Consider the following 16,569-nt stretch of genomic DNA (forward strand, 5'->3'; position numbering starts at 1 on the left):
ATATCGACATGACTACCAGTCAATTTGTGCACAGCAAGCTCCCATAAACAGCAATGTGATAGTGACCAGATAATCTGTTTCTGTGATGTCGATTTAGGGAGAAATATTGGCCAAATCACCAGGGGAATAACTCCCTTTGCACGATTCTGTGAAAGAAAAATAAGGTTTTTCATTCATTTTAACCATTCGAAAGAAAAAGGAACCAAAACAGGAACTTTTGTTTTGTGAAATTGATTATTGTGTCCGAAATCGGACGCCGTCAGTTTCATGAGTTTCAATTCAAGTGTGAACGAATGAATGATTTTATATAATCGGAATTTAACTTCTGAATTTTAAGAAGTAGGTGATGTAATTTGATGGGAATAACGGGACTGACAATAGCCACTCACCCAAGCACAGAGAAGCTGAACAGTCAAGCTCTGATGAGATGGGACAGCAACTGGAAATCCCCTCGGAAAATACCGCGAAAGGGGAGGGGAGAAAGGCTCAGTATATAAATTCTCCACTTCAATCGCATAGTATTTGCAATAAAAGAAAGCTATCGCTGTGGACAAGGAATTGGTTGTTCATTTTTATAGAAAAAAAAACCAAGCCACTCGGGATCGGGAAAATCATTCGGAAGAATAAAAGGAGGGGAGTTTAGCGCAAGCTGTGGACAAAATGCTGAGCCCAGGTCTCCTGGTCTGTTGTGTCTTATGTCTGTCTCAGGTAAGTTTCTGTGAGGCCAGAGTTCAAATACTGAGAGATCTTTTAAAATGGCCTTACGTAGTCTCCCTTTAAAAAGGTATTTTTAAGACAAGAATTCTAATTTCTTTCTACATATTGTAAGCAAGTACAAGGAAGGCAGAGGAGGGTTGTTGGGTTGGCAGCGAATGATTGGGTGGCAGGGCAGCTGAACTGGCATTTTCTCTGTGTTTAATGGTGAGTTTTACCTGTATTTTTTGGGTCTCCGGGGAGGGAGGAGGGGGAGAGGGGAGGGAGGAGGGGGAGAGGGGAGGGAGGAGGGGGAGAGGGGAGGGAGGAGGGGGAGGGAGGAGGGGGAGAGGGGAGGGAGGAGGGGGAGAGGGGAGGGAGGGGAGGGGAGAGGGGAGGGAGAGGGGAGGGAGGGAGGGGAGGGAGAGGGGAGGGAGGGGAGGAGAGGGGAGAGGGGAGGGAGGAGAGGGGAGGGGGAGGAGAGGGGAGGGGGGAGAGGGGAGGGAGAGGGGAGGGAGGGGAGGAGAGGGGAGAGGGGAGGGAGGGGAGGGAGGGGGGGAGGGAGGGGGAGGGAGGGGGGGCGAGGGTGGAGGAGGGGGGGGCGAGGGTGGAGGAGGGGGGGGCGAGGGTGGAGGAGGGGGGGCGAGGGTGGAGGAAGGGGGGGCGAGGGTGGAGGAGGGGGGCGAGGGGGGAGGAAGGGGAGGCGAGGGGGGAGGAAGGGGGGGGGGAGGGAGGGGGGAGGAAGGGGGGGCGAGGGGGGAGGAAGGGGGGGGCGAGGGGGGAGGAAGGGGGGGGCGAGGGGGGAGGAAGGGGGGGGCGAGGGGGGAGGAAGGGGGGGGCGAGGAGGGGGGGCGAGGGGGGGGAGGAGGAGGGGGGCGGGGGGGGGAGGAGGGGGGCGAGGGGGGGCGAGGAGGGGGAGCGAGGGGGGAGGAAGGGGGGGGGCGAGGGGGGAGGAAGGGGGGCGAGGGGGGAGGAAGGGGGGGGCGAGGGGGGAGGAAGGGGGGGGCGAGGGGGGAGGAAGAGGGGGGCGAGGGGGGGGGAAGGGGGGGGCGAGGGGGGGGGAGGAGGGGGGGCGAGGGGAGGGGGGGGGAGGAGGGGGGCGAGGAGGGGGGGCGAGGAGGGGGGGCGAGGGGGGGGGAGGAGGGGGGGGAGGAGGGGGGGGCGGAGGGGGGGGGCGGAGGGGGGGGAGGAGGGGGGGCGAGGGGGGCGAGGAGGGGGGGCGAGGGGGGGGGGAGGAGGGGTGGGGAGGAGGGGGGGCGAGGGGGGGAGAGGGGGGGGCGAGGTATAGGAAGGTAGGGGGGAGGAGGGGGGGGCGAGGGGGGGCGAGGGGGGTGAGGGGGGAGCGAGGGAGGAGGAGGAGGGGGGAGGAGGGGGGAGCGAGGGGGTGAGGAGGGGGGGCGAGGGGGGCGAGGGAGGAGGAGGGGGCGGAGGAGGGAGGAGGGGGGAGAAGGGGGGGAGGGGAGGGGGTGGAAGAGGGGGGAGGGAGAGAAGGGGAGAGGGGAGGGGGGGAAGAGGAGGGAGTGGAGATAGGGAGGAGAGTGGTGAGGAGAGGGGGAGACTGGTGAGGAGAGGGGAGGAGAGTGGGGGAGGAGAGTGGGGGAGGGGAGGGGAGGGGAGGAGAGGGGGCGTAGGCATAGTCTCTCCTGAACATCACTCATCTGATGAAGGAGCGGCGCTCCGGAGGCTCGTGCTACCAAATAGACCTGTTGGACTTTAACTTGATGTTGTGAGGCTACTTACTCCCCTGAACATCACTCATGGACGATTATTAGTTACTGCTTCCAAATGTCAATCAGTAATGAAACTATTGTGAAAGTCTCAAGCAGCGTGGTTTAATGTGGTGAGAATATGGAACTCGATATCACATGGAGGCGAGGAGAAAGGAGATAAGGTGCACAAAGGGAAATTGAATAGAAGCTACATGTTGATAAAATGAGATGAAGTAAATATAAAGTGGGAGGAGCCACTGAATTGCCCATCTATCTGTTGAAAGTGGGTACCTAAACGTATGGTAATACTAATCAGCTAATGTAAAGCAAATTCAAAATGTATATCATGTGAGTGTAGGCAAGGGAATATGATGTTATTTTTCTCAGAGAGGTGATAAACTTTGTGGCTATTAATATGTGTGAGTGATGGTTCAGTTGGTAGCACTCTCATCTCTGAGTCATATGGTTGTGGGTTTAAGTCTCACTCCAGGACTCGAGCACTCTTGTATGGTACTGAGAGACTATGGATTGTTGGAAGTGCTGTCTTTTGGATACACATTAAACTGGAGCCCTGTTTGTCCTCCCAGGTTGACATCAATGATCTTAAGGTACCAGTTCAAAGAAAAACAGCGAGTTTTCCCCCTGGTGATCTGGCCAATATTTCTCCCTCAATCACATCACAAAAACAGATTATCTGGTCATTATCACATTACTGTTTATGGGAGTTTGCTGCGCACAAATTGGCTGCTGGATTTCCTACTTTACAACAGAAAATACACTTGAAGAGACGTTCATTGCCTGCAAGGTGCTTCGAGATGTCTGTGATTGTGAAAGGCTTTTTCATTAGTGTGTACAAGGGGCGGCACGGTAGCACAGTGGTTAGCACTGCTGCTTCACAGCTCCAGGGACCTGGGTTCGATTCCCGGCTTGGGTCACTGTCTGTGTGGAGTTTGCACATTCTCCTCGTGTCTGCGTGGGTTTCCTCCGGGTGCTCCGGTTTCCTCCCATAGTCCAAAGATGTGCGGGTTAGGTTCATTGGCCATGATAAAATTGCCCCTTAGTGTCCTGAGATGCGTAGGTTAGAGGGATTAGTGGGTAAATATGTTGGGATATGGGGGTAGGGCCTGGGTGGGATTGTGGTCAGTGCAGACTCGATGGGCCAAATGGCCTCTTTCTGCACTCTAGGGTTTCTATGATATCAATGGAAAATGAACAAGGTGTTTGAAATCATGAGGTCCGAGCAGTGTATATTGGGAGAAATTGTTCACATGGTGCAAGAATGGAGAATTGTAGGACACAGATTGTAGGTGATTGGTAAAAGAATTAGAGGCAATATAAGGAAAAAATGTTTTACACAATGAGAGATTAATATCTGGAATGAACTGCCTGAGAACTTGGTGGAGGTAGATTCAGTGGTGAGTTTCAAAAGGAAATTGGATATGTGCTGTAACCATGTTATGATATGATTCCATGAAAACACAATGGAGTTGTAAACTACACTGTGGAATACCAGCATATGATTTCCAGTTACAGAGTTAAGTTGCTAGTTTGTATTCATGAACTCTCAAACTGAAGAATCTAGGCTAAAAAGTCTAAGTTTCTCATGGTTTAACTCTTGATATTAGGATTCAGGCTCATCACTCTTCCTACAACATGAGATTCGATGTCTCCCTTGTTTTTGATAATTGGGAATGAATGTAATGTTCAAGAAGCAGTCTGTCTTGAGTATTATAAGGTTTGACCACTACATCCTCTGATTTATATGTGAAGACTTGGCTATGTAGTTCACCAATCTGTTTTGTTGAATACATTTAGCATCAAATCTACTAAGAATTTCAGATCTTACAATGACAATGGTGCCTCAACAAGATCCTCTCAATACGGTGACAGGAAAGGTGGTCCAACAGCACCGACCTCTCCTAAGACAGCATGCCCAGCATGGAGGTACTAATCACTCAAAACCTACTCCATTGGGCAGGACATGTCATTTGTGTAGCTTACACCAGACTCTCCGATTCACATTCTATCAGTCATGAAGACTCCAGGGCCTGATGGGCTATACCCCAGAATACTGAGAGAGGCAAGGGAGGAAATTGCTGGGGCCTTGAGAGAAATCTTTGTATCCTCACTGGTTGCAGGGGAGGTCCCAGAGGATTGGAGAATACCCAATGTTGTTCCTTTGTTTAAGAAGGGTAACAAGAATAATCCAGGTAATTACAGGCTGGTGAGCCTTACATCAGTGGTAGGGAAATTATTGGAGAGGATTCTTCGAGACAGGATTTATTCCCACTTAGAAATAAGTGGACGTATTAGTGAGAGGCAACATGGTTTTGTGAAGGGGAGGTCGTGTCTCACGAACTTGATCGAGTTTTTCGAGGAAGTGACGAAGATGATTGATGAGGGTAGGGTAGTGGATGTTGTCTACATGGTCTTCAGTAAGGCATTTGACAAAGTCCCTCATGGCAGACTGGTACAGAAGGTGAAGTCGCATGGGATCAGAGGTGAGCTGGCAAGGTGGATACAAAACTGGCTCGGTCAAAGAAGACAGAGGGTAGCAGTGGAAGGGTGCGTTTCTGAATGGAGGGCTGTGACAAGTGGTGTTCCTCAGGGATCAGTGCTGGGACCTTTGCTGTTTGTAATATATATAAATGATTTGGAGGAAAATGTAACTGGATTGATTAGTAAGTTTGCAGACAACACAAAGGTTGGTGGATTTGCAGATAGCTATGAGGACCATCAGAGGATACAGCAGGATATAAATCAGTTGGAGACTTGGGCGGAGAGATGGCAGATGGAGTTTAATCCGGACAAATGTGAGGTAATGCATTTTGGAAGGTCTAATACATATAGGAAATACAGTAAATGGCAGAACCCTTAGGAGTATTGATAGGCAAAGGGATCTGGGTGTATAGGTACACAGGTCACTGAAAGTGGCAATGCAGGTGGAGCAGGTAGTCAAGAAGGCATACGGCATGCTTGCCTTCATCGGCCGGGGTATTGAGTTTAAAAATTGGCAAGTCATGCTGCAGCTTTATAGAACCTTAGTTAGGCCGCACTTGGAATATAGTGTTCAATTCTGGTCGCCACACTACCAGAAGGATGTGGAGGCTTTGGAGAGGGTACAGAAAAGATTTACCAGGATGTTGCCTGGTATGGAGGGCATTAGCTATGAGGAGAGGTTGGAGAAACTTGGTTTGTTCTCACTGGAGCGACAGAGGTTGAGGGGAGACCTAATAGAAGTCTACAAGATTATGAGAGGTATGGACAGAGTGGATAGTCAGAAGCTTTTTCCTAGGGTGGAAGAGTCAATTACTAGGGGGCATAGGTTTAAGGTGCGAGGGGCAAGGTTTAAACGTGATGTACGAGGCAGATATTTTACACAGAGAGTGGTGGGTGCCTGGAACCCGTTGCCGGGGGAGGTAGTGGAAGTGGATATGGTAGTAACTTTTAAGGGATGTTTTGACAAGTACATGAATGAGATGGGAATAGTGGGATATGGTCCCCGGAAGGGTAGGGAGTTTTAGTTAAGTTGGGCAGCATGGTCGGTGCAGGCTTGGAGGGCCTGTTCCTGCGCTGTAATTTTCTTTGTTCTTTGTTTTGTTCTTTAAGACAGTGGATGTCCTTTAGGGATATCCTCAAAGCATTGCTGAACAGCTCAAACCTATGAGAGGCCATGTCTTGCGATCGACAAAAATGGAGAAGGTTTATTCAGGAGGACATTAAGAGACTTTGTCAGGAAAATGAGGTCAAGGCATTGAAAAAAGTGCCCAAACCTTCAAACACTTAGGGTGGGTTTTTCCAACCGCCCTCATCCCAAGACCGGAAAATCCTGCCCAAGCTCAGACTTTTGCATGGTCCACCCCTGCTTGCTACGATTCCTGTGGCGGTTGGGATGGAAAAACTTTGCCCCTAATCTGCCCAGCATTTCAAGTGCACACCTATCAAAGGCCAAAGATTTGGCCCATCGAGTCTCTGTAGAGCAACTCACCATATGCATGCCACAGGTGATTGATGACGTATGTGCTAAAACGTTTGTGCTCGAATTGTTTAAATGCTAATTTCTTTTGGCAGTGCCTACAATACAATGAGCACTTCAGCTGTGAGAAGTGAGAAGGATCTAGGAATGCAACTGACAGTTCTGTGGGTGTAGATGATATTGTTTCCACAGACATTTACAGAGTGGTACTTGCTAGAGAGAAGGCAGAATGTGTGATAAATACAAGGCTGATTCCAAAAGGCATATTTTAAAAACTAAAACAAAACAAGACATTTCTTTTCACTGATTTAAGTCAGGAAAAGTAGTTATACCGCCAGCTCCGCTTCATTTGAGTACAGACAGACTGAGGGATGAAAGTTGATCCAGAAACTAGGAAAAATCCTCATCTCTTTGAATAGGGCCATGAGATCCTTGATGTCACCTGAGAAAGCAGACAGGGCCTCAGTTTAATATGTCATTTCAGCAGCTGTCAACCTCCCTAAATCATGTCAGGATTGACCCACGATCTTCTCACTCAGAGGCGAGAGTGCTACCACTGAGTCAAGGCTGGCACACAAATTGGTGATGCTCATTCATTGATAATCCAATTTCAGCTAATTTTTAATATTTCTGTCGAGGTGATAGGAATTCAATGTTCTGCTAAGATTGGAGGAAATCCACCTCCTTTTCATGGTCCTATACCGCAAGTCAAAATGCGTACGGCCTGGAGTTTGATGAAACTGTTACACAATATGCAGCGTAATGGGATTTCTAGGGAATTCCCTTTAATACTGCAGCTAACCAGTATCTGCCACAGCCGCACTGTTCTATTAGAAGCACAGTAGTTTTGTTTGTCTGTGACAAAGGGACTTTTGAAAATAAACCACCCCTTCCCCATGTACTCCCTTCCCCAGTAGTTAGAGTTTAACAAGACTTCTGGGGTTATCTCATAATTGGTGGGATTTTACGGCCTCATTCAACCCAAGACTGGAAAATCCCGTCTGAGGTCAATGGACATTTCCATTGCCGCCCCTCAGGGTGGTAGAATTCCAGCATTAAAATGCGCCGTTTAAAACAGACCTTGCTATCGCCATATATTTGTATTCGATTTGCCAAGTATTATAACATTAAATGATTAAACATAGAGATAGCAATATTTGGATTTTTTCAAAGTCGGGGAGGAGAGACAGCTGCCACAATGCAACAACAACTTACATTTATATGGCACCTACAGCACAGTTAAAAACCCCTAAGGTGTTTCACATGAGTAGGATCGAACAAATCCTGACACTGAGGACCAAAGACATTAGGACAGGTGACAAATAGCTTGGTTAAAGACATAGGTGTTAATGAATGTCTTAATGGAGGAGAGAGAGGTAGAAAGATAGAAGGTTTCTGGAAGGAATTCCAGAGCTTTGGATCTGGATGGTTGAAGGCACAGTTGTCAATGGTGGAGCAGTTAAAATCAAGAATTAACTGCTCCACCAGCAGTTAAATCTGTACTTTGTATGTGTACATGGAAAGTACAGGTTGAAGGAGCACAGAATCATAGAGTTATAGGGCTGGAGGAGGCCTATAACAATAGGGAGGGTGAAGCCCTGGAGAGATTTCAAAACCAGGATGAGAAATTAAAAATCGAGGCATTACTGGACCAACAATTAATGTTGGTGCCGAGACACGATGTGCTACCCAGTTGATGTCAAGCTGCTGAGGAGCGGGAAACTGAGGAGTTGGTCTGAAAGAGACAATAAGTCAAGTTGTAAGGGAAACTGTTATAGATGCGTTCAGTGAAAGTGACGTGGTTGGATGACTTCCAAAGTTATACATATCCAGGTGGTGTGGTCAGCAAGAATAGTAATGTGATTCAATTGTTCTCATTGCTATCTACAATCAAATAGTAAAGCCTCTTTAGGGGGGATAATCCACTCCTCCTCCAACCCCCCCCCCCCCCCCCCCCCCCCCGGATGTTAAACCGAGGCCTAGTCTGCCACCTAAAAGATCCCACGGCACTATTTCAAAGAAGAGCATGGGAATTATCCCCATTGACCTGTTCAATATTTCTGTCTCAATCAACACTACAAGAAAACAGATTAGTTGGTCATTGTCACATTGCTATTTGTGGGATCTTGCAGTGTGCAAATTGGTGGCCATGTTTCCTACATTGCAACAGGGACCACACTTCAGAAAGGTATTTAATTGCTTTGAGATGGTGAGTGATTATGAAGGGCGCAGTATAAAGGCAAGATTTTCTTTCTGTAAGCCTGCAAGAACACAAAGTGTTTGTATAGCAAACAACAGTTTAGGAATTTATAAAGTGATTCTGCTTAAGAAAAAACACCTTGCTTTTAAATAAACACAATGATTTGCAAAAAACCCAGAATGTCACAGCACTGTTGGAGTCCATTTTCCCATTTGTAGTTGTGCTAATGTTAGTTCCTTAATTGACGCTATCTGTTCCTAATCCCATTTCCCCACCTACATTTCCCATCTAAGTGTCAGTAAAATTCTTGCAAAGACTATCCATTTTGTGCCCCCAAACTTTACTTGCTATAGTTCTGATTTTGGGAAACATTTTTCTGACATTTTTTTGTTGCAAATATATATTGCATATGTTAACATTTGCCCTTCAATTTTGCCATGCAGTTGCAGGCTCCATCACCACAGAGAATTCAACAGTTCAAGAAGGTTCTACTCAGAGCAACTAGGGACGGACAGTAAAAAGTGATCTTCCCAGTATCCCTCCTGTCCAGGCAGCAAAGATTTAATATAATCCATGGCCACCAGTGGTGCTGCAGAGAGAATTTATTTCTTCCTTCTCCCAACTCAGTCACCATCTTGAACATAAAACCTATATTCATCAACTAACCATGGAAAATCTCACAAGCAATTTACTAGTATCCTGTTATATTATGTTTCTCGATGAAGTTTTGGTGGGTTGCTGCAGTGCGTCGTGTAGATAATACACTGTAGCCACTGTCCACAGTGATGGAGAGAAAGTAGATGATTAGGATAGTGGATAGCCTGAAGATCGCACCCTGTCGAGACCTTTCATCATTTGAAAACTCTTATCTTAATAATCTGCTCCCTTGCATTGTTATAGGCTCCAATTTTTGAGTCTTTCTTTATGATTGTATCCATTCATTCCCAATGTCAATCCAATGGGTCTTTACTGCACCCTTTTTATGGTTTAATATCCTCCCTATAACAAGGTGCCAAGATCTACCTACATATAGAACCTAGAATTCTCTCTGCCACCTTCAAAGATCTATGTATCCATTCACCCAAGTCTCTGTTTCTTTAAGAATCTTTAGAATGTACATCCTCCCACTGTTCTTTTTCTTCATGTAGACTACTTCACAGGTTTCTGCATTTCACATCCTCTGCCACCTCTGTGACCTCTGCTCTAAATGGTCTATGACCTCCTGCAATCTCCTGCATTCTTCCTAATGCTTAATTTGGCACAACTTCCATATCATAACTAATGTGGCTATTTCCAAATCATTTACATAAGTGGAAAATCAAAGAGTTGTGTGAGGACAGGACTGGGCTGAGCTTCGAATGGTCTTCATAGCTGAAGATCCGGCCCCCATTCATTTTCTGGATTCACTGAATAACAATGACTTGAATGAGATACTGAAAGATGATTGGCATCGATGACAAGGTTATTGCAGGTGTTCTGAACATTGCCAGAGAGAAGCAAGGGTTAGGAAAGGGGAGTAAAAGCCAGCACAAGAAATGTTCAGACAACAATTCGTTCTTTACAAGCTGTACATAGATTGTTATGACTGTATTGAGCATAAATGATGGTAACAGTCAAAGAATAACATTTGTTGGGTGTGTTCTGGTGGTTTACTCACCGCAGCGGGGTGGTGGTGGTAGCTGGGGAAGGAGAACCAGATGTCAGTTAATGATACAACCACAGGATGCAGGGGAGTTTTCACATGGAAAACCCCTAGCAGACCAGATACAGTACAAAGTAGAAACACAGCCACATCACACTCTACTTCACTGCGACTTTCTTTTTTTGCTTTGTCTTTTGTGTGAACCAAAATTCTGTGTTTCAAACAAGGATGAAAACAAACGTGGGATTTTGTATCTGACAGAAGCAGACAGCCAGAGCATTTCCAAACCATTGTCAGTCAAAGCATAGCTGAGCAAACCTGTATGAAGATTTTGTCCAATTAATGGTGGCATCAGCATACACCATGCCACAAGAATCCATTCACCTGCATTTGAACAGCTTATGTTATTTTGAACATGTCAATTGTTGTGTTTATAGTATCAACAGTTGTTTAGGGAGTGCGGTGTACTTTCCGATCTTGGAAATGCAAATATTCCATCTGATACATTAAGGGACACTGAGACTGGGACTGAGGAATGTTGTTCAGCAGTATGGAAGGATCTTTATTCTGTGCATGATCTGGGAGTGTTTGATGCCGATACTGGGTGACTTAACTGGTAAGAGTTCCATTCCTCAGTACAAATAGAATCAACACAGAGAATTCAAAAAAATTATATTGTGCTGTGTTCAAATCTGAAATCTCTCTAAAACTCAAATGCCCACAATTATATTTAATTTTGTGCTGAGTGTGTTGGTCACATGGGTTGAAGGCCCACATGCACTTCTGCAGATTTTGGAGCGTAGGCATGGGGAAGCGGTGGCATAGTGATATAGTCACTGGACTAGTAATCCAGAGACCAAGGTTAATGCTCTGGGGAGCTGGGTTCAAATTCCACCAGAGCAGATGTTAAATTTGAATTCAATTAAAAAAAGTAGGAAGGATTGTTGTAAAAACCCATCTGGTTCACTAAAGTCAATTGGGGAAGAAAACCTGCCATCCTTACCTGGTCTGGCTCACATGTGACTCCAGACCCACAGCAATGGGGTTGACTCTTAACTGCCCTCTGAAATGGCCCAGCAAGCCACTCAGTTCAAGGGGCAATTAGGGATGGGCAACAAATGCCGGTGTTGCCAGGGATGCCCACATCCCATGAAACAATAAAAAAAAGTGCATGTAATCTAGCAGCCGCACAGCAGGGGGCCTCAGAAACCATCCACCATTTGCCCACAGGGCTGGGAGGGAAGTGCTTGTGGCTACAGGGATCTGATGTAAATGAGTTTGGACTGTCTTGATGCAGCTTATGCATTGTCTATCAATCAAATTCGGAGAAATGCAAATATTCCACCTGGTACATTAAGGGACACTGAGACTGGGACTGAGGAATGTTGTTCAGAAAGATCTTTATTCTGTGCCTGATCTGGGAATGTTTGATGCTGATACTGAGTGACTTAACTGGTAAGAGTTCCATTCCTCAGTACAAATAGAATCAGCACAGAAAGTTAAAAAAAAATTAAATTGTGCTGTGTTCAAATCTGAATGTTAGAGTTATCCTTCTCTCTGCCTGTCTCTCTCCCACACTCAAATGCCCACCATTATATTTAATTTTGCACTGTGTGTAGGAATAAAAAAATCCAGGAATTCATGAGTGGATTTCATGTCTTGAGCATTCCCTTGAAAGTTCACTACAGAAGTTTTGAATTCAATTGTCATTTTGTTTAAATTTGGGTCAGAGGTTTGTGAATTTAAGCCCATTCAGCATGAGTTAGAGTTTATAATCAAAACGGCCTCTGATGGAATGCTGCAGTACCTGAAGAAATGTTTAACCAAGGCCCTGATTCAGGTGTATGTTAAAAATCCCACGGCACCATTGGGAGAAGAGTATTGAACTCTCCCTTTCCTTCTACTACCGCCAAAAATACCATCCCATTATCCCAACAAAACCCATTCCAAACTCTGTGGCTGAGGGCTCAGCTCCACCCTCTGTGACTGAATCCTAGACTTCCTAACCCGCAATCAGTAAGGATAGGCAGCAACACTCCACGATTATCCTCAGCACTGCTGCCCCACAAGGCTGTGTCCTCAGTTCCCTACTATACTTCTTATACACCTATTACTCTGTGGCCAAATTCCCCTCCAACTTCATTTTCAAGTTTGCTGGGTCGGATCTTTTTCAAGGAACAAATACTGGGTGTCCTTGATAGGTATGTCCCTGTCAGGCAGGGAGGAAATGGCCGAGTGAGGGAACCATGGTTCACGAAAGAGCTGGAATGTCTTGTGAAAAGGAAGAGGGAAGCTTATGTAGGGATGAGGAAACAAGGTTCAGATGGCTCGATTGAGGGTTACAAGTTAGCAAGGAACGAGCTGAAAAAGGGGCTTAGGAGAGCTAGGAGGGGACATGAGAAGTCCTTGGCAGGTCGGATCAAGGAAAACCCTAAGGCTTTTTACTCTTATGTGAGGAATAAAAGAATGACCAGGGTGAGGTTAGGGCCGGTCAAGGACAGTAGTGAGAACTTGTGTATGGAGTCAGTAGAGATAGGAGAGGTGATGAATGAATACTTTTCTTCAGTGTTCACCAAGGAGAGGGGCCATGTTTTTGAGGAAGAGAAGGTGTTACAGGCTAATAGGCTGAAGGAAATAGATGTTCGGAGGGAGGATGTCCTGGCACTTTTGAATAAACTGAAGGTCGATAAGTCCCCTGGGCCTGATGAAATATATCCTAGGATTCTTTGGGAGGCAAGGGATGAGATTGCAGAGCCTTTGGCTTTGATCTTTGGGTCCTCACTGTCCACGGGGATGGTGCCAGAGGACTGGAGAATGGCGAATGTTGTTCCTCTGTTTAAGAAAGGGAATAGAAATGACCCTGGTAATTATAGACCGGTCAGTCTTACTTCGGTGGTTGGTAAATTGATGGAAAAGGTCCTTAGGGATGGGATTTACGACCATTTAGAAAGATGCGGATTAATCCGGGATAGTCAGCACAGATTCGTGAAGGGCAAGTCGTGCCTCACAAATTTGATAGAATTTTTTGAGGAGGTAACTAAGTGTGTTGATGAAGGTAGGGCAGTTGATGTCATATACATGGATTTTAGTAAGGCGTTTGATAAGGTCCCCCATGGTTGGCTTATGATGAAAGTGAGGAGGTGTGGGATAGAGGGAAAGTTGGCCGATTGGATAGGTAACTGGCTGTCTGATCGAAGACAGAGGGTGGTGGTAGATGGAAAATTTTCGGATTGGAGGCAGGTTGCTAGCGGAGTGCCACAGGGATCAGTGCTTTGGTCCTCTGCTATTTGTGATTTTTATTAATGACTTGGAGGAGGGGGCTGAAGGGTGGATCAGTAAATTTGCTGATGACACCAAGATTGATGAGGTGGAGGGCTGTTGTAGGCTGCAAAGAGACATAGATAGGATGCAAAGCTGGGCTGAAAAATGGCAAATGGAGTTTAACCCTGATAAATGTGAGGTGATTCATTTTGGTAGGACTAATTTAAATGTGGATTACAGGGTCAAAGGTAGGGTTCTGAAGACTGTGGAGGAACAGAGAGATCTTGGGGTCCATATCCACAGATCTCTAAAGGTTGCCACTCAAGTGGATAGAGCTGTGAAGAAGGCCTATAGTGTGTTAGCTTTTATTAACAGGGGGTTGGAGTTTAAGAGCTGTGGGGTTATGCTGCAACTGTACAGGACCTTGGTGAGACCACATTTGGAATATTGTGTGCAGTTCTGGTCACCTCACTATAAGAAGGATGTGGAAGCGCTGGAAAGAGTGCAGAGGAGATTTAACAGGATGCTGCCTGGTTTGGAGGGTAGGTCTTATGAGGAAAGGTTGAGGGAGCTAGGGCTGTTCTCTCTGGAGCGGAGGAGGCTGAGGGGAGACTTAATAGAGGTTTATAAAATGATGAAGGGGATAGATAGAGTGAACATTCAAAGACTATTTCCTCGGGTGGATGGAGCTATTACAAGGGGGCATAACTATAGGGTTTATGGTGGGAGATATAGGAAGGATATCAGAGGTAGGTTCTTTACGCAGAGAGTGGTTGGGGTGTGGAATGGACTGCCTGCAGTGATAGTGGAGTCAGACACTTTAGGAACATTTAAGCGGTTATTGAATAGGCACATGGAGCACACCAGGATGATAGGGAGTGGGATAGCTTGATCTTGGTTTCAGATAAAGCTTGGCACAACATCGTGGGCCGAAGGGCCTGTTCTGTGCTGTACTGTTCTATGTTCTATCTCAAACAATGCCAAGACAGAGTACAGGAAAGAGATAGAGAATCTGGTGAACTGGTGTGACGACAATAATCTCACCCTCAATGTCAACAAAATGAAGGAGATAGTTATCGACTTCAGGGAGCATAGTCAAGGACATGCCCCTATCTTCATCAATGGAGTGAAGCAGAAATGGTCGAGAGCTTCAACTTTGTAGGTGTCCAGATCACCAACAACCTGTCCTGGTCCCTCCACACTGACACTATAGTTAAGAATGCCCACCAGTGCCTCTACTTTCTCAGAAGACAAAGGAAATTTGGCATGTCTGCTACGACTCTCATCAATTTTTACAGATGCATCATAGAAAGCATTCTTTCCAGATGTATCATGGCTTGGTATGGCCCCTGCTCTGCCCAAGACTGCAAGAAACTACAAAGAGTCATAAACGAAGCCCAGTCCATCACGCAAACCAACCTCCCATCCATTGACTCTGTCTACACTTCCTGCTGCCTCAGAAAAGCAGCCAACATAATCAAGGACCTCATGCACCCCAGACATACTCTCTTCCACTTTCTTCCATCGGGAGAAAGATACAAAAGTCTGAGATCATGTACCAACTCACTCAAGAACAGCTTCTTCCCTGCTGCCATCAGACTTTTGAATGGAGTTACCTCATATTCAGTTGATTTGCTATGATTGTAACACTATATTCTACACCTTCTCCTTTCCTTCTCCCCTATGTACTCTATGAACAGTACGTTTTGTCTGTTTGGGTGCAAGAAACAATACCTTTCACTGTATCCCAATACATGTGCCAATAAATCAAATCATTCGATTAATCACAAGTTGCAATGCTGTTTTGTGGGTCTTTCTATGAACAAAATCTAAACAGTCTTATCTCTGGGTCAGAATGTCATGGACTAAAGTTTTACTCCTGTACTGAAGCTTGTCCCACTCCTGAACTTGCAGTACTGATTGAGTGCTGTGTAGAGAATTTCTCAGCAGAACCACCTGTACCATGAGTACCAAATGGTTTGAGGTTAGGGTCAGTTTCTGTGCTATGGGCTCAAAAAACCATACTGAGACACCCTAAAACTATTTTTTTCTTCTCCTCCAAAAGGACGAACTAGCCCTTTAATAATTGCCACTCCTACTCCATGTCCTGACTCAATTATGTAATATGTAAAGCAAATCACTGATTCAGAAACTTGACATTTAAACTAAAGCTAGAATTTGTCAGTTGCTCAACTGGACTTTACTTAATACAGATTGTGGTGAACCATAGTTGGTTACCACTATGAGTACTGAACCATAGATGGTCAGCACTATGGGTATTTGTAGATATGTTACTGTTGTCACTGTTGGGGTTAGGGTTGGGCTGTTCTACCTGTTGATATTGTTCTGTGGTACACTCCAGTTGGCTCCGCCTACCTGGAGGAGTATAAAGGTCACTGCACTGCCTGGTGACCCTATAGTCTGGGATTGTATTGTATATAGTGTGCTCCATTCTTGTTAGTAATAAAAGCCTTTATTTCCCGGGTACAATCTAGCCTCCCGAGTGATTTAATCGCGCATCACAGATAATAGCAAAATCCCTCCGGAGTTAGACGTTGAAAATCACTATTATAAATACACAAGGAAGCTCATATTTACCTTTGCCTAGTTGTAACCCATTGAGGAATCTTTCACTGGTGTAAACAATCAGTTGTAGTAGAGAGTGGAGCAACATTTTTCCAGTGGATTTCAGCTTCCTTAGAATACAATGACCACAGTGTTTACACTGAGCGATAATACTGAGAAAAATGTTGACTAACTGCAAGAATCGTAACAGATACATTTCAGCAATAAAAGATCAAAATAAACTTTATTTTAAAATTCCTCTTTTAAAATGAATAGTAACTAAAGAGTGAAATTCTGTGTGGAAATCTCTTCTTATCACTTATTTGAAATACTTAGGAATATGTTTACTTTTTAATTTGTGGCAAGATTTTTATTGTTTGTGCCTGCTCTCCCCTCATGGCCTGCTGCCATAGGCTCCAGCAGTTATCACATGTTGGGTGTGGTCAGGGTCAGAAGGTTGCGTGTTCAAAGTCTCAGTTCAGGAACCGGAGCGTCAAATCCAGGCCATCACTTCCAATGCCAC

The 16,569-nt window shown here is 45.7% G+C and overlaps 1 protein-coding gene across 1 annotated transcript in view; it reads left to right on the forward strand.

Annotated features, from left to right (window-relative positions):
- Window positions 1-418: 418 nt before the first annotated feature.
- LOC144508454 (tumor necrosis factor receptor superfamily member 5-like) overlaps window positions 419-16,569 on the forward strand; it is a 36,601-nt gene continuing 20,450 nt past the window's right edge. The window contains exon 1 of the mRNA XM_078236383.1: window positions 419-708. Coding sequence (XP_078092509.1) covers window positions 661-708 — 48 coding nt within the window. The 5' untranslated portion in view covers window positions 419-660. The remainder of the gene's footprint in view (window positions 709-16,569) is intronic.

This window comes from Mustelus asterias, chromosome 20 (genome assembly GCF_964213995.1).
Source record: "Mustelus asterias chromosome 20, sMusAst1.hap1.1, whole genome shotgun sequence".
Classification (NCBI taxonomy): domain Eukaryota; kingdom Metazoa; phylum Chordata; class Chondrichthyes; order Carcharhiniformes; family Triakidae; genus Mustelus; species Mustelus asterias.